The following is a 26,288-nucleotide window of genomic DNA, read 5'->3' on the forward strand; positions in this document are numbered from 1 at the left end:
AAAGTTCAAAAGGTTTTGAGTAATCTGGGTTGGCCAATGCAGGAGCACTGCACAGATCACGCTTGATCTGCATAAAAACTTGTTCAGCTTCCTCATCCCAAACCAAGATTCCTTTAAGGTTTCTCTGTCCGGCTGCTTTTACCAATCTCCTGAGGGGAGCGGCTTTAAGTGCAAAATCACAAATCCATTGACGACTGTATCCAGCCATTCCTAAAAATGTGAGCATTTGGCCTACTGTAATTGGTTTAGGAGCAGACTGGATGGTTTTAATGTGTGCTGGCATAATTGTGCGCTTGTTTCCTTTTAGGCGTCTGCCAAGATAGTCTACTTCCTCAGCACAAAATTGCAATTTGGTCTTGCTAACCTTGTGGCCTTTCTCTGCCAATTTGGTTAAGACTGTTATTGTATCTTGCTCACATTCCTGTTTAGTTTTGGAAGCAATTAGCAGGTCGTCAAAATACATAATCAATGTGCTGTTGATTTCGATGTCACCTAGGTCTTGTGCTACTGTTTTGTTAAATATGCTGGGGCTTTCACTAAAGCCTTGTGGCATGCGGGTGTAAGTGTATTGTTTGCCTCCATATGTAAATGCGAACAAAAATCTGGATTGCTCATCGAGTGGAATGCTGAAAAATGCAGAGCAGAGGTCAATAACACTATAAAACGTAGCATCAAAAGGAATATTTGAGAGTAGCGTGTGTGGGTCAGGCACTACAGGAGTTTCACCTTCCACAACAGCATTTACAGCTCTCAAGTCATGTACTAAGCGCCATTTATCAGAGTTGGGTTTTTTCACAGGGTAAATTGGAGTATTGCATCGACTGGTTGTTTGTACTAGGACTCCTGCCTGTAACAGGCCCTCAATTGTTGGCTTAATACCCTCAAACGCAGCCTTACTCAGTGGGTATTGTCTTTGGTAAGGTAATCTGGCGTTTGGCTTTAGAGTCACTTGGACTGGCTCTACAGATCTAATAAAGCCTACATCAGTGTGGTGTTTAGTCCATAATTGCTCAGGTACCGCCTTTAACAGTACTTCCTGTTCCTGGGTTAGTTTAGCTTGAATATATGGTGCTAGCCTATCCACAGCAACCTTTTCAGCTATTGTTCTATTAATAGACTTGGTGGTTATTTTATAGTATGTTCGATCTACCGATTCGAAAACACACTGATCATCTGTTTCAATCCATGTCATCTTTTTGCTAGCCAACACCATTGGACCTAAGTCCATTGGTTGATTGTATTTAGCAACCATAAGAGACACATGTGGTACAGAATTGTCAACCTTGTACCACTGTAACAAGTTGTCATCCAGAACAGCTTCTACAGCGACTCCTTGGGGACCTACAATCATATCTCCTGTTCTTAACGTGATTGATTTGCCCTGTAGGCACTGTTGCCAACATGCATCATATTCAGTCTGTGAGTTATCGTGATCGTACAAAAGAGTACAGTGCAGATCATCTGACACCTTTTTCATGTCAGGTCTATGGCTCTCGATCCAAGGCTCCCACTTATGGTAGAGTCTGTCAAGTAGGCTATCTACTAGCCTTAGCCAATAAACTGTTGGCAGGTCTTTAATAGGTCTTCCCTCTTTTACTTTTATGTACATTTGGTATACTGGGGTTGGGAAGTCAATACACAATCCAGTGGGTGAACATCTAATATCTGCCCTCAATTTGCATAGTATATCTCTACCTAGGAGATTAGCTGGGCATGCTTCTGAATATAATAGGGGAGCTACCACAGTTTGCTCATTTATGGTTAAGTGTACAGGTTCTGTAAATCTTAATGTTTGCGTTTTCCCTGAAAAGCCTTGTGCCCTTAGTTGATGAGAGGACAGGGGAAGATTTACTCCTTCTGGACCAATTACGGAGTGGGTGGCTCCTGTATCAATTAAGAACAATATGTTTTTCTCACCATTAATTTTAACCTGTACTTTTGGGTCACTACTAGATGAATTTGATACTGCCAATTGAATGTTTTCCCCTTCAAGGCTTTCCGGGCATCTTCAGAACCACCCAGCATTCGGACAGTTTCTTGAGTAATGGCCAGGTTGGTGACATGTGTAACAAACAGGAGAAGCTCCAGCCTGTCGATAGCCTTGGCCTTGTTGGTAGGTTTGACCTTGCTGGTATCCTTGACCTTGTTGGAGTTTTTGGCCTGAAATGTCAAATGTGTCTAATTGATCCAGGGTCTGCGCGTTAGGCATGCCGAATGGGTTGTTATTAGGTCTTGGCATCCCACGGCCTCTACCTCTTCCTCTTCCTCTGAGTCCTCCCCTGTTTCCCAATCCTGTGTTAACATAAACATTAACAGGTGGCACAGGTTGTTGGAGTGGGTTTAGATTGGGGTTGGTAATCTGGGCAGCGTTGGGCAGCATGCTTTGGTTTTGTGGCATTGCATTAATTGGCATCATTGGTGTTGTAGGTGCAGGAAACGTCTGAGCTGCAGGAACAACTTGTTGTGGCTGCATCCCCTGTGGGTTTTGCATTGGTTGTTGTACAGGTGCTTGCGTGGTTAGTACAGGCAAAATCTGATCAGTCGCACTTGGTGCTTTGGGTTTATCAGAGGCCACCACTGCCATGAGGTCAGCTAGTTTCTTATCTTTCTTTTTCAACTCTGTCAGCTGGGCTCTTTGTAGCTGCAAAGCTATTTTCTCCAACTCTTCTTTATTCTGAGCCTTCTTTTTCTTGTATCGCTCCGCATGATGGACGATGTGATCTTTAAACATGTTCCAATCCATATTATTCAGACCCACGACCTCATCAAGTGCATCTTGCACTTCCTTGGGCAAGCTCTTTCTCAGCATCATCTTAAACAGACACTGGTTGGAGGAATTCCAAGCAGTACCCGTTTCTTCTAGCCATTTCTTTTGAAAATTGGTAATGTATTCAATGGCAGGGGTGTCAGGTTTCAGTTCAAGTGAATCCAGTTGACTTGGATCCATGTCAGTTGGGAATTCTTCACGAATGGCATCCCAGATTTTGTTTCGGTAGGCGTTGAAAGGTATGTCTTCAAAGCATTGTTTTGTTGCCAGGTTTCTGTACTTGGCCAGTGAAAATATGTCCTCCATTTTGGTTTTTCCAACGGAGTGTGACAGGATAGCCTTTATGTCTCCAATGGCTATAGTATAGCCTGATGTCTTGTCTTCAAAAGCGGTGATCCACTTCTGCCCTCCTGTGGTTATGTTCGGTAGTTGTTCAACCAGGCCTTTCAAATCCATAAAGGACCAGGGCACATATGAATTACCCAGACCCTGGGCAATGATGGGGAAGAAATGGGATGACTTGGACGGTCTAAGCTGATGGGACCTCAGTCTCTGCCTTATGCGTTCAGAGCGTCTTGGACCTTGGGGTGGTGCTTGGTCGAGAGCTGCTGTCCAGTCACTTAGGTCCTCCTCCTCCTCAGAGTCCGTGGGAGGGTAATCTGTGTCAGTAAGTCCATTCTGACTTATTGGACTTTGCAGCTCAACAGATCGGCTTTTACGCAGGCCGTGTGCAATGTGTGAGGTTGCTGAGTTCTTTGGGACACTTTTATTAATTAGCCTTTTGAGTTCTTCTTCTATAGCCTTCTCCGTTTTGTTGTATGTGTCCTCGAAGTTATCTCGTCGCTGTCTGGCGCTCGCTTCAGGCTCTATCTCCAACACGCCAGTAACTCTCCGTTGTAGTGGAGCTGTTAGGAATCGCACTTGAGGACATTGTTCTTCCATATCTGAAGGATGTTCTTCATCCGCTGGGGTGCGTGATCTTGGTTCCTTGGCTCTAACAGAGGGCTCGTGCATGCTACTTTCATAGTTGCTCTTTGGTGTGGTCTCACCACTCATCTGTTCCTCGTGCATCGAGGGGCCACCTGCAGTGGGTATGTCTTGGGCGGGGCTTGGTCTTGTCCAGGTTGGTGCTAGCGTTCTGGGTGTGTATTTACTGCAACCTTCTCCAGCTCCTTGTGTGGTCGCAGGTGTGGCAGTTGGTGGGTCACTTGTTTCATCTGATGTTCTCTCAAAGCTCAGGGTTCCTTTTAATTCAATTGAAGCATCTGGCCAGCCCTGTGCCATTGCAGGGTAAATCCCTGTAGTCGGTGTGCGTTCAGAGGCATATGGTGGAGGTCTCTCTGGAATTGGAATGGGACTGGTAGGGCTTGCCGGGGCATTAGTTGGCTTAGGGCCATGGTCCATAAATGCTCTCAGCAAAATCAGCCTACGCTGCTGTTTAATTCTCTGTCGGCTATTCCATACATAAGATTCTTGCTCTAAGGCATGTATCATGTTGCACAGCTCTGTGTCAAAGGTCCCTGCGAGGGGCCATTGTTTATCAGCCTTAGCTGTCAGTTTATGCCACCTAGCCATACACTGAGTAAGTTCAGCATAAGTGCCAACCCCTTTTTCAATGAGGAGCTGTACTGGGTCTACTTCATTTTTGCAAGTCTTGGTATTTTTACCACCCATGATGAATGAGTTAAGAAGGAGTAAAATATACTCTTATCTGTTTCTGCGTGAAGGGTGTCGCCACGTTAGTCTCTCGTTTTCTCCTCAAGTGGGACTGTGTCCAGTTGATTGAGGCTTTCTAAAAGGAAACTGAGAGAATATATTTATATTTCAAAAATAGATTTCAAGATCAAAATTAGTATATTGCACCCTTGTTTACTTATTGAGTAATCACAACCATGATTGTCTTTGGTTTAGCTCAAGAGTTAATACAGTTCTTACATGTTATAGTGTGTGAGTGTGTGTGTGCCTGTGAGTCTATGTATGTGCGTGCATGTCCATATATGGGCGGGTCACTATGTGTGTGTGTGTGTGTGAAATTACACAAGCGTATGTAAGTGTGTGCATATTTTACAGCCAGCGCATATACAGCCTGTACACCTTAGGTAAACATTTACACTAGATACTCCTCTCCTTGCCCTGGTGCTCGCAACGCACTCCATTTCTTAATTAGCTTCATTTCTCTAGCTTCTTCTCGTCTGCGCTGTTTTCGGTGAGCCTTAATTCGGGCTCTGTTTACTCTTCTCCGAATTCTACGTGTCTGTGCGATGTCAATTGCAATTGATGGTCCTGGGGCTGTTAAGCCCTGCAGACGCATCTGTAAGTGAGTCATACCCTTGAATCTACTTTGGCCGCTCAATAGGGAGGACAGCCATGATTTGGATGTGAAAACCATAATCTCACCAATCCATATTTCAAACAGTTTCCAATTACTTGGTCTGTACTGTTTGCAGTACCTCATGGTTCTGTCAGCTCTTTCGCTGGCTTCTAAATCAATTGGGAACTTTTGATAAACCACTGTTACTGTGGTTATGGTTATTATCAAATTTCTGTATTGTAATTTAGCATATTGCTTCACCGACTCCAATCTTGTAGTTGGCGGATGCATTCTAACACTCTTCTATAGGTTTCAGGTTCTAAAAACGTCTGCAGCCGTTTTACGCCCTTAACCACCTCACGACCAACTCTCCTTACAAGGACAACACGAAAGTCCACTCTACGAAAAATGCCACGCCTATGGTGTACGGTTACAGTCACTAAGCAGGAGATTATTACTCTGTTACAAATTCTCAATACTTTTCTGGGTGGGCTCATCACTAAACAATTTCAAATAACACTAACAACATCTAAGCAGGTTATCTACAAAGTCACAGCCATTTTAAACATTTCACTTAAGTTCTAACACCATTTAAGCAGTTATTAAAATAAACTAGAGATCTCAGACAATACTAACACAGATTTTAACAGACAACACAAAACATATACCCCACTAGTCAGAATTGAATAGTTATTCCCTCGTCTCTCTGTCAGTTACAGTGGTGTTCTGCACTAAGCGTTTTTCTCCGAGTGAGAATCAATCTCCGCTGTAAAAACAGTCAGGATAGAGTGTCTCAACTTGCGCTCATGGAACAAAAAGACGGACTTGGTTTTCTTAAGACCCTCTGTTAAACAGACAGGGTGTCCAAGTCTTTTCCCATTTATCTCTTACTCTCTTAGGCCTTTTTTCCAGCGCACGCTCTCTCTCGGGCGTCGCTTTTATTTATATCTCTTTGGCGCACGCCTCACTCTCTGGCGTCGCTCTTATTTATATCTCTTTTTCCTGTACTTATTCTCTTTTTCTCATGTACCTATATTAAGTCTAACGTCGTGCTTTCTAGATCGCACCTTATGACGTTTTCCCGTCTTTAACGCCCGGGAGATAAAACATACAACATATATTAGACAGACAGTTAACATACGATTATTTTATTGTAATTTACTTGAATTTTGGTTAATTTTACTTGAATTTAGGCGTCTAGACGCTAGAAGTACTCATCAAGTACTTCATTATATTTGGTCAATTGATTTCAATTTGTTTTGCTATACACATATTTCTAAAACATGTATATATCTTTCTTTAAGTCATAGCGCTCGTCTGCTTGCCATTCAATTAAATGTTACTTTATCTTTTATGAAGTTTTAGTTTTTCTCTTTAACTTCTAAAGCAATGACATCTTTTGTGAGCAAAAACACACTATTTCTTTTTCAGTAATTAAATTGAAAAAGGTGTAATGCTCACCGTTCCTTGAAGAGGATTGTCTTCTTCGCCACACGATGTCACCGCTGCTTGTCTCTAATCGTTACTGCGTATGGGCTCTTTTCGGGGCCCCGCGTCTTGGGCGCCAAAATGCCGTTCGTAATCTGACGACTCTTGGCCTCCCTTAAAGGGAAGCCTTGGGCTAGCTTAAAATAGACTCTTTAAAAGTTATCTAGTCATGCATCACTACACAGCGTTAAATTCAAAGGAAAGAAAATAATCAACAGACGAGTGCCTTAAGTTAAAGAAAGGAGAAGATGGAGGTCTTCGAAGTTCTTTAAGATGTTCTTTATTGTCTTGAAGTCAGCCAGTTTTAATCAGAAGGATCCAGTCTTCTGATGAGACAAAGAATTACATGCTCTTTTATACAGTATTTGGGCAAACCAAAGGTGGGGGCTTTAGGCTCCACCTTTTACCGTTATATAACCATATATCGGTTGAACATAATTGTTCCCAAACACGATCACTTTTAGGAGGGTTTTTTCCGGTCAAGGTTATGGGCATTATGCCATCAGTCCCATAATTGGATTTAATTGTGACCAAATCAACATGGTATAGTTTTTTTTAAAAATGTTGACCTTCACTTTGTTTACTGTTCCCATGGAAAGGGAGTCTATGTGGCCATCTGGTCTATCTAATGAATTTAGAGATATGTTGGCCTCTACCTAATGAGTTTAGAGATAAGCTCCCCAGTCATCATATAGCATTTTCCGGGGAGCTAGCCAATTATGTCCTGTTATCTTATAACAGCTGTCTCTCTTTGAGATATGTTAGGTACAGGCCTAAACTTGTTACGGGAGAGAGCAAACAGAGGATGAGCGAATTTAATAAACTTGCTCATATGAGGCCAAGTGTGCTTTAGTATATGAAATGTACACATTTGCTCTTCAATATCCTAAATTAGGCCCCACAGTGTCCCTAAAACGCTATACTAATATTGCAAAGTTCATTGTGGTCAAATGGTTTTAGTAAGTTATTTTATGCTGTGATGCTATAATATGTTCTTCCTTTTGATTTTATACAGAGTATACACATTTGTTATATTTGGGGTGAGTATAACTTCTTTTTCTGACTTAATATTATATTAAATATTAAATTTGATATGTTTTTACAACAATGATCTACATTTTTTCCCCAGAACAAAATCAGAACCATCCAAAGAGAGGAAATTTTGAATAAAATTAAAGATCTGCAGATTAGTGACATAACATTGGATGCAAGTCTGTCAAATGTTACAGACTTCTGGGGTAAAGTATGCAGTGAACTTGGAATTCCCAACAATAAACGTAATCGTTACAGACTCCGGAGAGTGCATGAATGCCATAAGGTGTGTACCTAAAATTTCTTATCTGACATTTATTACAAAACGTCCTTTACAGCTTTACTTTATGTTAAGATTTGTAAAATGCGTCTTTTAGCAGAAAGTGACAGAATCTGTTCTGTGCATAGTAGAGAATAAGGTTATTATTTTCTTACGTTTGCTTCAAAAAAATTAAAATGCTTGTTTGTAAGAAACAAAGCAAAGACATGCTGTCTTTCTTTCAAAGCATGCAGCAGGTTTGTCACCATCAACTCAACAAGATAAAGATGACAGCAGGGACAAGGAGGATGGACAAAAGTCAGCTGAAAATGTTAGATATCATTTTAATTTCTTAAATGTATTTGGTTTTGAACAACTATCAGTGATAGCTAAATTCTTTCTTTCTTTCTTTCTTTCTTTCTTTCTTTCTAAGCAGGCACCAGCATTGTCACCATCTCCTCTAAAAGACACAGACGACAGTTGGACCAAGGAGGATGGACAAAAGTCACCTGAAAATGTTAGACATCATTTTAATTTCTTAAATGTTTTTGGTTTTGAACAACTATCAGTGATAGCTAAATTCTTTCTTTCTTTCTTTCTTTCTTTCTTTCTAAGCAGGCACCAGCAATGTCACCATCTCCTCTAAAAGACAAAGACGACAGTTGGACCAAGGAGGATGGACAAAAGTCACCTGAAAAAGTTGGTCACAATTGTGTGAGGGGGGGGTGGTTTGAGGGGTGAAAAGTACTGAAGCAAACCCCTTACAGGTGTATGATGTAAACTTATGTACTAATTATGGACATTGTAGTTTGCTTAAACAACGCACTAATGCATTTATGTAGTTTGTTGTAACTAAATTAGCATTCTTAGCTAAATTCAAATAGGCACAGTTGAATAATAATTCCATATAATAGAATGTTTCTTGTGCCCATGCAGAAAATCCAACGGTATCGGTTGTATGGAAATTTCCAAATTAAGCTGGTATTTTTATGAATAATTAACAACTAGGGCCCTATCTTACACCGTGCGCACTGAGGATCTGTTTTATGAGAAATTAGTTATTGTTTCACTGTATTGCATGATAAAAAGAGACATTTGGTCAGACTTATATTTTTTTGCTTTTTATTAGAGCCCAGTATCAAGCACATCTGATGAACAAGGATTCCTCAAAATCCCAGTCCCACAGAAACCCTCATACTTCTTCATTGACCGGAAAGATTGGGAGAATATCAAAAAAAAAAGAAAGCAGAGAGGTTTTAAAGGACTTCAGTGGACAAATGTAATCTCTAAAGGATTACAAACCATATATCCATATTGCTCAATTGCATTCAAAAGACACAAACTTAAAATTATAGGATCCAAAAAAGCAAGCCCTGAGTTCTGGTGTCTTGGTTACTGCCGCTTTGAGGATTGCCCGATCACTGTTACTGTGACTGTAAACAGCGAGAAAGACCTAAAGGCAGAAGTAAAATTTCAAGGCGAACAAAGCATTCACAATGCTACAGAATTAAAACGACGACCTGTAAGAGCAGATGAAAGAGTCCGGATAGGAGAAGGTTTACAAACACAATTACCCAGAAGCATGTATCTTCAAAGGTTGACACAAATAGAGGATGATGTGTTGGCTTCTGGCTGCAGAGACGAGGCTCCTACTCCTCAGGTATTGAAAAATATCTCGTGGGAAGTACGTAAAAAAAGTCGTCAACACAGCAATGAGATCCGGAGCCTGCAGATTATGGTTGAACAAAAAACAAATGGTCCAGATGAAGTTCTGCAGAAGGTATTTTTGCACCCAAAGGGTGTTATGCTATGGTCCATAAGGGGCATTGAGATTTTTCAGGACAGATGCCGGGAAGACATTGTGTATCTGGATGCTACAGGCAGCATCAAAAAGAAAGAGAAGGGTTCTCCTCCGTTCTATGTTTATGAGGTGGTGGTCAGAAATCCACAAAAAGGTTCATCTCCCTTGCCTGTTGCAACCTATCTTACTTGTGACCACACCACAGCCTCTGTAACATATTTTCTTGAGGCATTCCAGACTGATGTTGCACGGACCTATGGAAGAAAAGGCATGAGGGTACCCATAATGCTTATTTGTGACGGGTCAATGGTATTAATGCAGGCAATATGTTGATCATTTGCAAAGAAAAATCTGCAGGATACCATGAACCACTACTACACCATTGCAAGTGGAAAAGCAACAAAAGAAGACTTTGATTTACCAATACTTCATCGCTGCCTCAGCCATGTCATGAAGAATGCCAAAGACATGTGCAAGAAGTAGTAAGCATACCCTGTTATTTCCATAACATGTTGAATGGCTAAATTGCATAATTAATAAGTCATTGTGAGTTAAACTTACTTTTAGTGAGAAGATTTGTGTTTCATAGGTATTACTTTAGAGGTAATTCATAGGCGGCATATCAGAATTTATTGTGCAGGCTAGATACACACAACAGCAAATTGACATTGTTTATCAAACAATCTTAATAAAATGTCTTTATACCCAATTTATAACTTAATCCAATAAAAGAGTAAGTATTTTTATGAGTGCTAACATCGGTGTGAAATAATCCAAACAAGTCTTTTAACATTTTCAACAAATATGAAAAAAATTTTTGGTAATATAGTGTGAATCTAGTTTATAGTTTGAATACTATACAAAATCTGTGTTTATTAACAGTCTATTTTTAAATGTTTGTAATGTTTTCTTTTGTATACATATTCACAGCGCACCAAACCACTACCACCTCTCTATGCATGTGTTTGGGCTCTTCACAACAGCCAGTTCTTTGCGAGAATTGGATGACATGGTGGAAAGTGCTGCTGTAGTGTTTTCCAGTCCATACAGTGGGCCCAGTGTTGAAAAACATTTCAATAATTTGCAGTGTTGGCTGCAAAATAAAGGGTTCCATCTGGATGAGACGGCTGTGTACCACAATCAAAAACGTGCTGAAGACACACAGGTAAAAGTCCAATTCTTCTACAAGTAAATTAATTCTTCAGTCTTACATTAATCACAAAATCATGAAAGTGTTTATCATTAGCAAAAGAAAATAGTTAATATCAATAATGTTTTAGCTTGAAATAGATCAGGACAAAGCTATGCACTGATGGAATAAATGTTTTTAGAACGCATTTGGACTTTTTAGGGAATTGTACCAAGTCAAGGTCAAAAATGTAACTTCTCATTATGTTTTATTAGTTTGTTAAATTAAGTATATTACGGATGGCATAACAGTACCCACTGAGGTTAATAGGATCTATCAATGTCGACCTGAAAATTTTTCCTCTTTTAATTGAAGTTTATCAAGGGGAGCAACAACTTTGGCAGACATTTCAAGGAAGTAATTTCACAAGCTCCACTTGATATGGAGAATGGGGAACCCAACCTGTATTTCTGCAAAGGTCTCGTGTCCCACATTTCGAAGTTCCTTCTCCCATATGCTGCATTGTGGACTGGCATAATGCTAGGTTGGTAAAAAATCAATACAATGACAATTATTTTTGCGATGGGGAAACAGCAGTGTATTTATGCCAATAAAATATTGTATTATTTATTTCAATGCAAAGGTGACCTTGGACGACACGGAACAGGACATGTATACAAGGAGTATACAAAGAGATACAGAGTCCTGAAACAAATAAAAAAACAAGTAATTGAAATGCATTAAGTAAATAAACAAATTACTTACTTTATTAAAGTCCTATTTACCTTAACTTCTAATGTATATTGTTTTGTGTAATTATGTGATTACTTTATCAGAACATAACAGAAGACAATAAAACTCAAGGAATAATGGAAAAGAGCCAGTGGGACCTAAAACATATCCGTTTTAGGGGATGCAGGCTCACCAGATTGGATGACTTTGTTGTGAAGTACCAAGCAGCCCACACTGCTCTGCTGAAGGAGTATGAGGACAGTAAACGGGTCCTTAAAAAAAAGGTTTGCACATTACATGTATCACATCATGGTCAAGTTTCATATATGGTCATGTACTATATAGTATGTACTATTTTTTCCCTTTACCCCAATTGAGTATTTCCTTAAGATTTTCCTTGTTGTCCTCTTTTGCAAAATTTGTATGATATATGACGTGATATTTACTGAGGCCAAAAACATGTTTTTGTAATCTTTAACAAAAGAAAATGCAAAAGTTGCTGACCTTTGAAAATGTAAAAGGATGGCCACTGCAATTAATAATGTTCTCAGATTTATAAAGGTTTTTAATATTTTGCTGAAATTCACAAAGTTCACAAAATGCTCAATTATAAATTAAATAAATGTGTGTTTGTCTTGGTCTTGCTCTCCAAAGTAATTTTAATCCTTATTTATTGGTTTTGTGCACTTCAATTTATTTCAGACATACAGAGTGCAACTTGAGAAATGGAAAGAGCGTCAGCAGAAAAAGAGGGGGAGATACACGTCTCCAATACGCAAGCCATTCACTTTTAAAAGTGCTATCAGAAAGGTATTATTTAAATATATCAAACTTTATAAACAGTTAACAGCAACAATTTACTGTTGAAGTGACTACAAAAGTTACACAGAAAGACGACTAGTTACTATTGAACATTTAAATAATCTGTAAGGCTTTGGAGAACAGTATTGTGATAAGAAAAGGAACATGGTACAATTTTGCACAAATAAAATTCATTAAATGAGATTTAATACTATTTTGTGTTGCAATGCAACAATAGGATGATTCCCCAGTGTCTAAGACTTCCATTGGAAAAGCCCAAAAGAAGAGGCAGATGAAAGGCGAGAAAAAGCCAGAGAAGAGCCCAGAAGAACAGGTTTGGTCATTTACATTTCTTACTTTAATACAAAAAATGATTAATAACAATTAAAAGGTATTATAATAAATAAATCCAATGTAGAAGAAACACAAGGTTGGGTATATTTTTAATGACTACAAAAGCTACACAGAAAGACTACTAGTTACTATTGAACATTTACCACATCAACTACTTTAGTGTATTTCCAAAACATCTTTTTACAGAGTAACATTTTGTAACTTAATTACAATAGAAAAAGATATTTTTAGTGAATAAATAATCTGTAAGGCTTTGGAGAACAGTACTGTGATAAGAAAAGGAACATGGTACAATTTTGCACAAATAAAATTCATTAAATGAGATTTAATACTATTTTGTGTTGCAATGCAACAATAGGATGATTCCCCAGTGTCTAAGACTTCCATTGGAAAAGCCCAAAAGAAGAGGCAGATGAAAGGCGAGAAAAAGCCAGAGAAGAGCCCAGAAGAACAGGTTTGGTCATTTACATTTCTTACTTTAATACAAAAAATGATTAATAACAATTAAAAGGTATTATAATAAATAAATCCAATGTAGAAGAAACACAAGGTTGGGTATACTGATAAAAATAGAGAGAGCAAGACAAACAGCAACATTAAAGTATTAATGATTAACTTTAATGTTTCATGCATTGTGTTTGTTCTACATTTATTACATGCAGCTCATCTTCTTGTGGAAAAAAAAAGAGACAGAGGTTGTGGTGTCTGTAATTCAATCCCAGATCAAAGGGAACAATTTCATCATCCACCACAGTGAGCTGCTTTCACTCCAACCTCATCAGTGGATTACAGGGGAGGTATATTTTTCATTTCTTTTGCATTTTATTCTCTTAAAATTATTGTTGCAGTAAAACATACATTTATCAAAATGTTGTTATAATATGTTATTGTGTGCTTGTAGAATTATCGGTTAAACTGTAACATTATTCAACTACTTAATTGCTTAAAAATGTTTGAATTACATTACAACAATATAATTTGTAGTTGTCCTTACCTTTATTTTACCCAACTCAAGAGTTGTTTGTCCAACCTCTAAATATTCTTTATTTAACACATGAAGTTTAGGATATGAACCAAATTGTAAGGACCTATTTAAAATGTAGGTGTTTTATTCAGTTCTGTAGCTACAGATATATGAACTAAAGCAAGTAGTCAGTGGTATTTTTAAAAAATAAGAAGAGAACCCCCACTCACAGTTGTGACAGTTATTGTTTCAAGGCAGATTACATTGAGCTGATTGTCACACTTAAGTAGAGCAAAAAAAAAACCTCTTTAAATTTACTTACAATCGCAAAAATATTTTTTCTGTAATAATTTGATTTCTTTTAAAAAAAAAATTAGTTTACCTGTAGATTACAGCTGCTGTTTAATTTATATTAATTTATGCTTATTAACTATGTAATGCATGATTTTTGTACAGAACTAACAACAAAATGCCCCCCCCATAATATAGATCATTGAAAGCCTTTTACATCTGTATGCAAGTGAGACGGGAAATACAGCATATGTAATGAATCATTATACCACCGGTTTGATTCTGTTCGGAGAAAGGACAAGGCTTGCTCGACACACTTTGCCAAAGGTAATCTGAGTGGCTGCAAAATGCAGCCATACATTATGCCATCATCATTTGTAAAGGTACTATTTGTCTACAGCATGCACATACAGTCTAATTTATTATGAAGTCATTTATGTGGTTTAGGTGAACATTATTATTTTAAGTTTGATTATCAGAATGTGGTTGTATTTTTGTCACCCAAGGATATTTTGTAGTTCCATAGAGATATTTTCACATTGAAAACACAATGAAACCAGTGTCCATGATTGAATTAAATTTATTTAAAGTGTTATTTAAAGTGTATTGCTGAAAGACAAAAGACTTGTATCTCAGTTTTCATTACTTTTTAATTTTACTAGGCCTTTTTATGAAAATATTTAAGGGCAATTCCACCAAATGGGTGCCATTTGATTGTTGTAACTCTTCCAAAAAACAACCTTTTTTAACAATGAATGTAATAACATATATTTAACTATTCAAAACATGTAGTGGTGAAACTCGGGCAGCTTTTATTTAATGTTTTACAAGGTTTCTAATCCAAAGATGGTTACATTTTTCTTCGTCCTGTTACCAAAACTCATGTGACATTTAAAAAAACATGTTCAATAGCAAGTCTGCCAATTCCTTTGATATTCTATCAAGAAAGTGTTACCATTGTGAAACCCAGGGACACAACTAAAATGTGTATTTTAACTAAAATATTATGAATTTATTTAAAAACATATATTTGGAGTCACAAAACAATGCAAAACAATACATCTCTGAAGGATTTTAATAATTATATTTCATGGTAAAGTTTATAGTTAGAGAGTGGAGACAGGTAACAAATGCTGTTTTGCTAGTGTTCCAAGTAGTTTTTATTATTATTTTTTTATAACGTATCTTAATTTTGCTATTAGGTAAATATAAAACACACTATGCTAAAATGTATTTGAAAGTAAATTTATACATGTACTTTCCAGGGGGACAGAAATGGCAACGATTCTGCGGAATATGCCATAATTTAAGTAAATGTAATGATGAATAGTCCAAAGTAAATGATAATCCTCTTTGAATTCAATGATATACATTAAAAGTAAAGTATTTTTCTTCTCCTGTACAATGAAAGATTGAAGATACAAGTTTTTGTCTGACATCAATGTTATATAATATAATTAATAATATTTATACTGTTTTATAGGTGAACTTCGACAATTACCAGACAATTGTCTCATTTGTAAATATAGAAAACAGCCATTGGAGGTTTCTGGTTAGTACTTCAATTATACCCTCATGTACACTCTAAAAATGGCTTATTTTTTTGAAAATTAAGCCCTGTTTAATGACGTTACTTGATTCTAATTTTCAGTACATTAACACTGTCAACCAGACTGTATATCTGGTCGATCCTGCCAAAAGCTTTACAGAGCAAGTGGATTCAAACAAAGCAGCCAAAAAGTTCAGGTACTTAGCTAAAATATTTTAGGAAAAAAATGACTTTATGAGTTTATGCTTTTGTTTTGTCTGTGTGCATGGTCAACCAACTGTCCTTTTAAAATCCTTTGTGAATGTAGTTCTTTTTGCATTTTAAACAAGTCGTAACCTAATACTTATTTGGGATTATGTTTAGAATATACTTACAATTTGAGTCATAAGTAGCAAACATTGTGTTTTGTACAACAATAAAAATACATTACTGTATGATAAATCACTTACAGTGAGTACCTGAAAATAAGAAGAACATGCTACGGAAAAACAGAATGGGTGGACATGAAGTGGAAGGGAGGAGTTCTGACCCATCCAGTTCAGCAAGATGGTAGTAGCTGTGGTGTTATTGTCATCAAGGTAAGTTTTTTTTCCTGAGCAAAAACTCTCAAGCATAAAAAATATTTAAAACTTTTATCAACAGAGTGAATAAAAGTGTACTGCAGCATTGCTGCCTAATGGTATCCAGTATACTTTTTTGTGGATGTATATGGATTGTACAGCAAAATCATTTAAAAATGTAATATTCTCAAGTGGTTCAGCTCAGATTTCACTCTGTAAATGTAGTCTGTCTTTGTAAATGATGTGGATTAATTTAAACAATAGAGAAAAAAGCTATAGTGTACAAGATTCAAATACATATGTTTTGAATGCGTTTGTTTAGATGGCAAGGGCAGTGATGGAGGCCTTTCCAGCTGTTCCAGAAATTTACTTCGACACATCCAAAACCGAAATGGCCAAAGAGAGAAAGACAATGGCTCTACAAATCTTACAGGAATCAGGTTAGTACAGATAATGTTTCTCTGCTTTGAGGTAATCTGCATGTCAAGGAGTTAGAGAATGCAAAGCACGAGGCGCAGACAGGAATGACAAATGTATTTAAGGATCAACAAAAATGTAAGCTCAGCTCTTAAGGCAAAAGTGGGAAAGCACATTATTGATTTGATAGGTGTTACTTGTGAGAGACTGCAAAATAAAGCAAAGACGGAAAAAATAACAAAATGATTAGTTACCCATTGGCTCAATAATATGTGTTTTACGTTGAATGTGGTACCCTGGCATCAGCACAGGCTCCCGTATGAGCACCGCTTCTTTGCCACACAGCTGTTTTGTCTGTCCACAACAATGGTACTAAACAGGAGGGAAGACCGATCAGCACCATGGACAGCACTTTTCAGCTAGGTACGCTGGAAATTTCATCGGTGATCAGTGGGGCCGAGAAAGGCACTGTAATGAAAATGTAGTTTTAAATGGACTCAAAGATAGTCAAGTCGAAAATGAGCAAAGAACAAATGTATGGCAAATACAGTACAAAAACAAACAAACAAAAAAACATAAAAAGATAAAATAAAATAATTAAAAAGTAAAAAGTGTAAAAAATCCAAAGTCAACAGCAAAGTCAAGGAAAGGAAAAGCTAAGCATGACTCAAACAAGCTAATACTTAACAAGTGTGTGCATACTAGAGGTATGCAGGAAGTCTCAACATCCAGAGGACCTCAGTTAAATGTTTACCAAAGCTTACTCACAAATTAATTAGGACAACATAAACAACATTTGTTCAACAGAATAATTCTCAACTGTAAATGCTTCTAGAAAAGTTTAGATAATGTAAACCATGGGATAAAGGTCTTTTACCCAACATTTTATTTAATAATTAATACATGCTGTTATATTTTGTTTTGTCTGTTTAAGGGTTTGATTCAGAAAATAACTGTTCCATGTGTTCCATGGCAAAACCCCCTGGATCTGGGCCACCAATGACAAACTGGGTAATATTTACCATATCACATTAGTTTCATTGCCTTTGTACTCTTGAGACTGTACTTTGGATAGATGCCTTTAAAGGTCTTTTTTTTGTAATTGGCTTAAATAAGCAGTAAAACTGTAAAATAAATTATACCATAATATTTATTGCAAACTGACATAATTAAACTCAACATTAGTTTTGTTCATGAAAGCTGATAATCTTTAAGATTTCTAAAATGTATTTTTTAGATCCAGTGTGACACGTGTTTTCGTTGGTTCCATGAGCTCTGCCTAAATATGGACACCGAGAAACTCATTCAAGCCAGGGCAAGCATTTGGAACTGCTGCTTATGTGTAGTGTAAAAAACTCCAGTCCAAATATGGATATGTACATATGTATGTATGCATTTATTTTTTGTATGTATGTATATATAATTTGTATGTATACTTTCTGTAAATATTTGTAAGTATTATGTACATATGTTATACATTTGACATTTATTATTGATAAAAAAATTATAACACTATCTAACTTTATTGCATGAATCTTTTTTAATGTTTACGTCAGATCCCTAAGAGAAGCATTCTGGAATAGCTGTAGAGCATAATAGAGCTCTTTGGGAGCTCTTTCTCTGCACAAAAACAATATAGAAAATATTTAGAACTTGGGGCTGCTGTTTTGCTAGCATCTCGCATGTAATTTTAGCTCGCTTAAAACATTGTCTGGCCTTCAAATGCATGTGGTTTGTTCATTCTGTATACAGTATCATTTTTTGTGTCTCACTTTAAAGAAAAAGAAAATCAGTTTTTTACATAGTTTAATAAACTTGTTACAACATCCACACAGGTCTGTAGTGACTAAACAATTTATGAAGGATTCATTTTAAATACCATTTACTATAATCTTATAGAAAAATGTGGTAATTTAAAGAGTTTGTTTTTGCGGATTATGGAGAAAATGTAGCACATTGAGCAAATTACTACTATAATAAATTATTACTTTAATCAACTAAACAATTAAATATACAGTGAAAATTTAAAATATAATTTGATCATTTACAATAAAAGTAAAATAATAGGACAATAAAAGGACCTTTACATAAAAGTGACAATGAATGTGTCCTATAAGTAGTGTGCTATAATAATTATTGACTGACAGAAAAACATATTATTGCCACTTTGATTCCAAAGAAAATTAAAATATAATGTAACAGTTCATTGCTGTCAAAGAACTCACTGGAAGAAAGCTAGCTATACACAGATAAGGTAAGGTACCAAGAAGTACAAAGCTTCAGTCAAAGGTCTATTAATTGGGTCTTGTGCTCCTATGTGCAAGAACAGTGCAGTACATGGTGCAGTCAACAAGTCAAAAGGCATTGGTAATTAGATAAAATTATGTGTGCCTGAATATATGTATATGCATATGAACATATACGCCTTCTCCATTCATATGGAGGATGAGTGTTAATGTCCATGCAGTATAACTCTACAGAAGAATCCTGTGCCCTGTTGAGGAGTTGCCTGATAGCTCTGGGTATAAAGGACTATCTGGGTCTATCAATGTCAATGTTCATAAAGGAGGTCAGTCTCTCCAAGATCCTCCTCTCTGCCACTGTAATCAGAGAGTTTAGCTCCACTTGACCAAGCCCGCCTGACCAACTTCTTCAGTCGTGTCGCATCTGTTCTCCTCATGTTGTCTCCCAAGGAAACCACAGTGTAGTTCAGTTCAGTTACCTCTGAAGGCTCCTTAGGAATTGGTCTGTGCAAAAAAAGGGTTCCTTTTAATGAAAAGGTAATACTTAAACAGGGCTTTTATTTTGTAATCATTCACCGGAATGTCTCAATGTAAACTGTCCTATGCAAAAAAGAATATTCAATTTAATCGAGGATTAATTTAAATATTACCTTTATAGGGGCCTTTATTTTGATATAACAGCAGAATGTCTTGATATTAACTGGGCAGCATACTGATACTATCATGTGGAACTGAAATTGTTATGTCTTTCTTTTAATACTCAAAATATAGTGACAGAAATGAAATTGTTATTTAAATTATATATTTTGGTCAAATAACACACCAGAAAGTCTTGATATAAACTGAGTGATACGTATAGGAGGTATATTAGCACTTTAGAGTACTAGACTTTAAACCGTGTGTTAAAATAACAATTGTTATAATTTAAAGGTCCTTTATTTTGAAATGACACATCAAAATGTTCTGATATTGAGTGAGTGAAACATACAAGTAGTGTACTATCAGGACTATATGAAATTGAACTGTGATATCAGACAGATTTTTTTAAATAACAGTCTAAACATTGTGTTGAAATAAAATATTTTTGAAATTTAAAGGGCCTTTATTTTGAAATGACACATCAAAATGTTCTGATATTAAGTGAGTGACACATACAAGTAGTGTACTATCAGGACTATCTGAAATTGAACTGTGATATCAGACAGATTTTTTTTAATAACAGTCTAAACATTGTGTTGAAATAAAATATTGTTATAATTTAAAGGGCCTTTATTTTGAAATGACACATCAAAATGTTCTGATTTTCAGTGAGTGAAACATACAAGTGGTGTACTATCAGGACTATATGAAACTGAACTGTGATATCAGAGAGATTTCTTTTAATAACAGTCTAAACATTGTGTATAATTACATAAATGTTACAATTTAAAGGGCTTTTATTTTAAAATGACACATCAAAATGTTCTGATTTTAAGTGAGTGACACATACAAGTAGTGTACTATCAGTACTATCTGAAATTGACCTGTGATATCAGACAGATTTTTTTTAATAACAGTCTAAACATTGTGTATAATTACATAAATGTTACAATTTAAAGGGCTTTTATTTTAAAATGACACATCAAAATGTTCTGATATTAAGTGAGTGAAACATACAAGTAGTGTACTATCAGGACTATATGAAATTGACCTGTGATATCAGACAGATTTTTTTTTAATAACAGTCTAAACATTGTGTTGAAACAAAATATTGTTACAATTTAAAGGGCTTTTATTTTAAAATGACACATCAAAATGTTCTGATATTAAGTGAGTGACACATACAAGTAGTGTACTATCAGTACTATCTGAAATTGAACTGTGATATCAGACAGATTTTTTTTTAATAACAGTCTAAACATTGTGTATAATTACATAAATGTTACAATTTAAAGGGCTTTTATTTTAAAATGACACATCAAAATGTTCTGATATTAAGTGAGTGAAACATACAAGTAGTGTACTATCAGTACTATCTGAAATTGAACTGTGATATCAGACAGATTTTTTTTAAATAACAGTCTAAACATTGTGTTGAAACAAAATATTGTTACAATTTAAAGGGCTTTTATTTTAAAATGACACATCAAAATGTTCTGATATTAAGTGAGTGAAACATACAAGTAGTGTACTATCAGGGCTATATAAAATTGAGCTGTGATATCAGACAGATTTTTTTTAATAACAGTCTAAACATTGTGTAAAATTACATAAATGTTACAATTTAAAGGGCTTTTATTTTAAAATGACACATCAAAATGTTCTGATATTAAGTGAGTGACACATACAAGTAGTGTACTATCAGGACTATCTGAAATTGAACTGTGATATCAGACAGATTTTTTTTAATAACAGTCTAAACATTGTGTAAAATTACATAAATGTTATAATTTAAAGGGCCTTTATTTTGAAATGACACATCAAAATGTTCTGATTTTAAGTGAGTGACACATACAAGTAGTGTACTATCAGGACTATATGAAATTGAACTGTGATATCAGACAGATTTTTTTTAATAACAGTCTAAACATTGTGTTGAAACAAAATATTGTTACAATTTAAAGGGCTTTTATTTTAAAATGACACATCAAAATGTTCTGATATTAATTGAGTGAAACATACAAGTAGTGTACTATCAGGACTATCTGAAATTGAACTGTGATATCAGACAGATTTTTTTTAATAACAGTCTAAACATTGTGTAAAATTACATAAATGTTACAATTTAAAGGGCTTTTATTTTAAAATGACACATCAAAATGTTCTGATATTAAGTGAGTGACACATACAAGTAGTGTACTATCAGGACTATCTGAAATTGAACTGTGATATCAGACAGATTTTTTTTAATAACAGTCTAAACATTGTGTAAAATTACATAAATGTTACAATTTAAAGGGCTTTTATTTTAAAATGACACATCAAAATGTTCTGATATTAAGTGAGTGACACATACAAGTAGTGTACTATCAGTACTATCTGAAATTGAACTGTGATATCAGACAGATTTTTTTTAATAACAGTCTAAACATTGTGTAAAATTACATAAATGTTACAATTTAAAGGGCTTTTATTTTAAAATGACACATCAAAATGTTCTGATATTAAGTGAGTGACACATACAAGTAGTGTACTATCAGGACTATCTGAAATTGAACTGTGATATCAGACAGATTTTTTTTAATAACAGTCTAAACATTGTGTAAAATTACATAAATGTTACAATTTAAAGGGCTTTTATTTTAAAATGACACATCAAAATGTTCTGATATTAAGTGAGTGAAACATACAAGTAGTGTACTATCAGGACTATCTGAAATTGAACTGTGATATCAGACAGATTTTTTTTAATAACAGTCTAAACATTGTGTATAATTACATAAATGTTACAATTTAAAGGGCTTTTATTTTAAAATGACACATCAAAATGTTCTGATATTAAGTGAGTGAAACATACAAGTAGTGTACTATCAGGACTATCTGAAATTGAACTGTGATATCAGACAGATTTTTTTTAATAACAGTCTAAACATTGTGTATAATTACATAAATGTTACAATTTAAAGGGCTTTTATTTTAAAATGACACATCAAAATGTTCTGATATTAAGTGAGTGACACATACAAGTAGTGTACTATCAGGACTATCTGAAATTGAACTGTGATATCAGACAGATTTTTTTTAATAACAGTCTAAACATTGTGTAAAATTACATAAATGTTACAATTTAAAGGGCTTTTATTTTAAAATGACACATCAAAATGTTCTGATATTAAGTGAGTGAAACATACAAGTAGTGTACTATCAGGACTATCTGAAATTGAACTGTGATATCAGACAGATTTTTTTTAATAACAGTCTAAACATTGTGTTGAAATAAAATATTTTTGAAATTTAAAGGGTCTTTATTTTGAAATGACACATCAAAATGTTCTGATATTAAGTGAGTGACACATACAAGTAGTGTACTATCAGGACTATCTGAAATTGAACTGTGATATCAGACAGATTTTTTTTAATAACAGTCTAAACATTGTGTAAAATTACATAAATGTTACAATTTAAAGGGCCTTTATTTTGAAATGACACACCAAAATGTTCTAATATTAAGTCAGTGAAACATACCAGTGGTGTACTATCAGGACTATATGAAATTGACCTGTGATATCAGACAGATTTTTTTTAATAACAGTCTAAACATTGTGTAAAATTACATAAATGTTATAATTTAAAGGGCCTTTATTTTGAAATGACACATCAAAATGTTCTGATTTTAAGTGAGTGACACATACAAGTAGTGTACTATCAGGACTATATGAAATTGAACTGTGATATCAGACAGATTTTTTTTAATAACAGTCTAAACATTGTGTTGAAATAAAATATTTTTGAAATTTAAAGGGTCTTTATTTTGAAATGACACATCAAAATGTTCTGATATTAAGTGAGTGACACATACAAGTAGTGTACTATCAGGACTATCTGAAATTGAACTGTGATATCAGACAGATTTTTTTTAATAACAGTCTAAACATTGTGTTGAAATAAAATATTGTTATAATTTAAAGGGCCTTTATTTTGAAATGACACATCAAAATGTTCTGATTTTCAGTGAGTGAAACATACAAGTGGTGTACTATCAGGACTATATGAAACTGAACTGTGATATCAGAGAGATTTCTTTTAATAACAGTCTAAACATTGTGTAAAATTACATAAATGTTACAATTTAAAGGGCTTTTATTTTAAAATGACACATCAAAATGTTCTGATTTTAAGTGAGTGACACATACAAGTAGTGTACTATCAGTACTATCTGAAATTGACCTGTGATATCAGACAGATTTTTTTTAATAACAGTCTAAACATTGTGTATAATTACATAAATGTTACAATTTAAAGGGCTTTTATTTTAAAATGACACATCAAAATGTTCTGATATTAAGTGAGTGAAACATACAAGTAGTGTACTATCAGGACTATATGAAATTGACCTGTGATATCAGACAGATTTTTTTTTAATAACAGTCTAAACATTGTGTTGAAACAAAATATTGTTACAATTTAAAGGGCTTTTATTTTAAAATGACACATCAAAATGTTCTGATATTAAGTGAGTGACACATACAAGTAGTGTACTATCAGTACTATCTGAAATTGAACTGTGATATCAGACAGATTTTTTTTTAATAACAGTCTAAACATTGTGTATAATTACATAAATGTTACAATTTAAAGGGCTTTTATTTTAAAATGACACATCAAAATGTTCTGATATTAAGTGAGTGAAACATACAAGTAGTGTACTATCAGTACTATTTGAAATTGAACTGTGATATCAGACAGATTTTTTTTAAATAACAGTCTAAACATTGTGTTGAAACAAAATATTGTTACAATTTAAAGGGCTTTTATTTTAAAATGACACATCAAAATGTTCTGATATTAAGTGAGTGAAACATACAAGTAGTGTACTATCAGGGCTATATAAAATTGAGCTGTGATATCAGACAGATTTCTTTTAATAACAGTCTAAACATTGTGTATAATTACATAAATGTTACAATTTAAAGGGCTTTTATTTTAAAATGACACATCAAAATGTTCTGATATTAAGTGAGTGACACATACAAGTAGTGTACTATCAGGACTATCTGAAATTGAACTGTGATATCAGACAGATTTTTTTTAATAACAGTCTAAACATTGTGTAAAATTACATAAATGTTATAATTTAAAGGGCCTTTATTTTGAAATGACACATCAAAATGTTCTGATTTTAAGTGAGTGACACATACAAGTAGTGTACTATCAGGACTATATGAAATTGAACTGTGATATCAGACAGATTTTTTTTAATAACAGTCTAAACATTGTGTAAAATTACATAAATGTTACAATTTAAAGGGCTTTTATTTTAAAATGACACATCAAAATGTTCTGATTTTAAGTGAGTGACACATACAAGTAGTGTACTATCAGTACTATCTGAAATTGAACTGTGATATCAGACAGATTTTTTTTAATAACAGTCTAAACATTGTGTAAAATTACATAAATGTTACAATTTAAAGGGCTTTTATTTTAAAATGACACATCAAAATGTTCTGATATTAAGTGAGTGAAACATACAAGTAGTGTACTATCAGGACTATCTGAAATTGAACTGTGATATCAGACAGATTTTTTTTAATAACAGTCTAAACATTGTGTATAATTACATAAATGTTACAATTTAAAGGGCTTTTATTTTAAAATGACACATCAAAATGTTCTGATATTAAGTGAGTGAAACATACAAGTAGTGTACTATCAGGACTATCTGAAATTGAACTGTGATATCAGACAGATTTTTTTTAATAACAGTCTAAACATTGTGTAAAATTACATAAATGTTACAATTTAAAGGGCTTTTATTTTAAAATGACACATCAAAATGTTCTGATATTAAGTGAGTGACACATACAAGTAGTGTACTATCAGGACTATCTGAAATTGAACTGTGATATCAGACAGATTTTTTTTAATAACAGTCTAAACATTGTGTAAAATTACATAAATGTTATAATTTAAAGGGCCTTTATTTTGAAATGACACATCAAAATGTTCTGATTTTAAGTGAGTGACACATACAAGTAGTGTACTATCAGGACTATCTGAAATTGAACTGTGATATCAGACAGATTTTTTTTAATAACAGTCTAAACATTGTGTAAAATTACATAAATGTTACAATTTAAAGGGCTTTTATTTTAAAATGACACATCAAAATGTTCTGATATTAAGTGAGTGACACATACAAGTAGTGTACTATCAGGACTATCTGAAATTGAACTGTGATATCAGACAGATTTTTTTTAATAACAGTCTAAACATTGTGTAAAATTACATAAATGTTACAATTTAAAGGGCTTTTATTTTAAAATGACACATCAAAATGTTCTGATATTAAGTGAGTGACACATACAAGTAGTGTACTATCAGTACTATCTGAAATTGAACTGTGATATCAGACAGATTTTTTTTAATAACAGTCTAAACATTGTGTAAAATTACATAAATGTTACAATTTAAAGGGCTTTTATTTTAAAATGACACATCAAAATGTTCTGATATTAAGTGAGTGACACATACAAGTAGTGTACTATCAGGACTATCTGAAATTGAACTGTGATATCAGACAGATTTTTTTTAATAACAGTCTAAACATTGTGTAAAATTACATAAATGTTACAATTTAAAGGGCTTTTATTTTAAAATGACACATCAAAATGTTCTGATATTAAGTGAGTGAAACATACAAGTAGTGTACTATCAGGACTATCTGAAATTGAACTGTGATATCAGAGATTTTTTTTAATAACAGTCTAAACATTGTGTATAATTACATAAATGTTACAATTTAAAGGGCTTTTATTTTAAAATGACACATCAAAATGTTCTGATATTAAGTGAGTGAAACATACAAGTAGTGTACTATCAGGACTATCTGAAATTGAACTGTGATATCAGACAGATTTTTTTTAATAACAGTCTAAACATTGTGTATAA

General features: G+C 34.4%; 3 protein-coding genes across 4 annotated transcripts in view; 2 read left to right on the forward strand and 1 right to left on the reverse strand.

Annotated features, from left to right (window-relative positions):
* LOC125801375 (zinc finger protein 239-like) overlaps positions 1 to 26,288 on the forward strand; it is a 309,264-nt gene that overhangs the window by 161,354 nt on the left and 121,622 nt on the right. The gene's annotated exons all lie outside the window — the stretch shown is intronic.
* On the reverse strand, positions 1,991 to 6,816 carry LOC125801119 (uncharacterized). Its single transcript, XM_049477221.1, has 2 exons — positions 6,540 to 6,816; positions 1,991 to 4,570 (listed from the first exon to the last, which is right to left on the reverse strand). The coding sequence occupies exon 2, from the start codon at positions 4,439 to 4,441 to the stop codon at positions 2,009 to 2,011; it is 2,433 nt and encodes an 810-aa protein (XP_049333178.1). The 5' UTR covers positions 4,442 to 4,570; positions 6,540 to 6,816; the 3' UTR covers positions 1,991 to 2,008.
* On the forward strand, positions 9,999 to 17,964 carry LOC125801146 (uncharacterized). Of its 2 annotated transcripts, none has more exons than XM_049477345.1 (14): positions 9,999 to 10,140; positions 10,589 to 10,823; positions 11,163 to 11,331; positions 11,431 to 11,513; positions 11,624 to 11,803; positions 12,222 to 12,329; positions 12,559 to 12,654; positions 13,337 to 13,471; positions 15,413 to 15,481; positions 15,581 to 15,675; positions 15,930 to 16,056; positions 16,361 to 16,478; positions 17,390 to 17,466; positions 17,693 to 17,964. In XM_049477345.1, exons 1-14 carry the CDS (start codon positions 10,022 to 10,024, stop codon positions 17,804 to 17,806), a joined length of 1,725 nt encoding a protein of 574 aa, XP_049333302.1. In that variant the 5' UTR covers positions 9,999 to 10,021; the 3' UTR covers positions 17,807 to 17,964. The 2 variants fall into 2 exon arrangements, with proteins under 2 accessions (XP_049333302.1, XP_049333303.1); XM_049477346.1 differs by lacking the exon at positions 12,559 to 12,654 and adding an exon at positions 13,033 to 13,128.

This window comes from Astyanax mexicanus, chromosome 4 (genome assembly GCF_023375975.1).
Source record: "Astyanax mexicanus isolate ESR-SI-001 chromosome 4, AstMex3_surface, whole genome shotgun sequence".
NCBI lineage: Eukaryota > Metazoa > Chordata > Actinopteri > Characiformes > Acestrorhamphidae > Astyanax > Astyanax mexicanus.

Excerpts from the sequence above, each read along its gene's own strand:
- LOC125801146 (XM_049477345.1), top strand. The coding sequence starts at position 10,022 with ATGAACCACTACTACACCATTGCAAGTGGAAAAGCAACAAAAGAAGAC. Across the intron at positions 11,804-12,221 it reads AACGGGTCCTTAAAAAAAAG|ACATACAGAGTGCAACTTGA; the intron begins GTTTGCACATTA and ends AATTTATTTCAG. Across the intron at positions 16,057-16,360 it reads GTGGTGTTATTGTCATCAAG|ATGGCAAGGGCAGTGATGGA; the intron begins GTAAGTTTTTTT and ends GCGTTTGTTTAG.
- LOC125801119 (XM_049477221.1), bottom strand. The coding sequence starts at position 4,441 with ATGGGTGGTAAAAATACCAAGACTTGCAAAAATGAAGTAGACCCAGTA.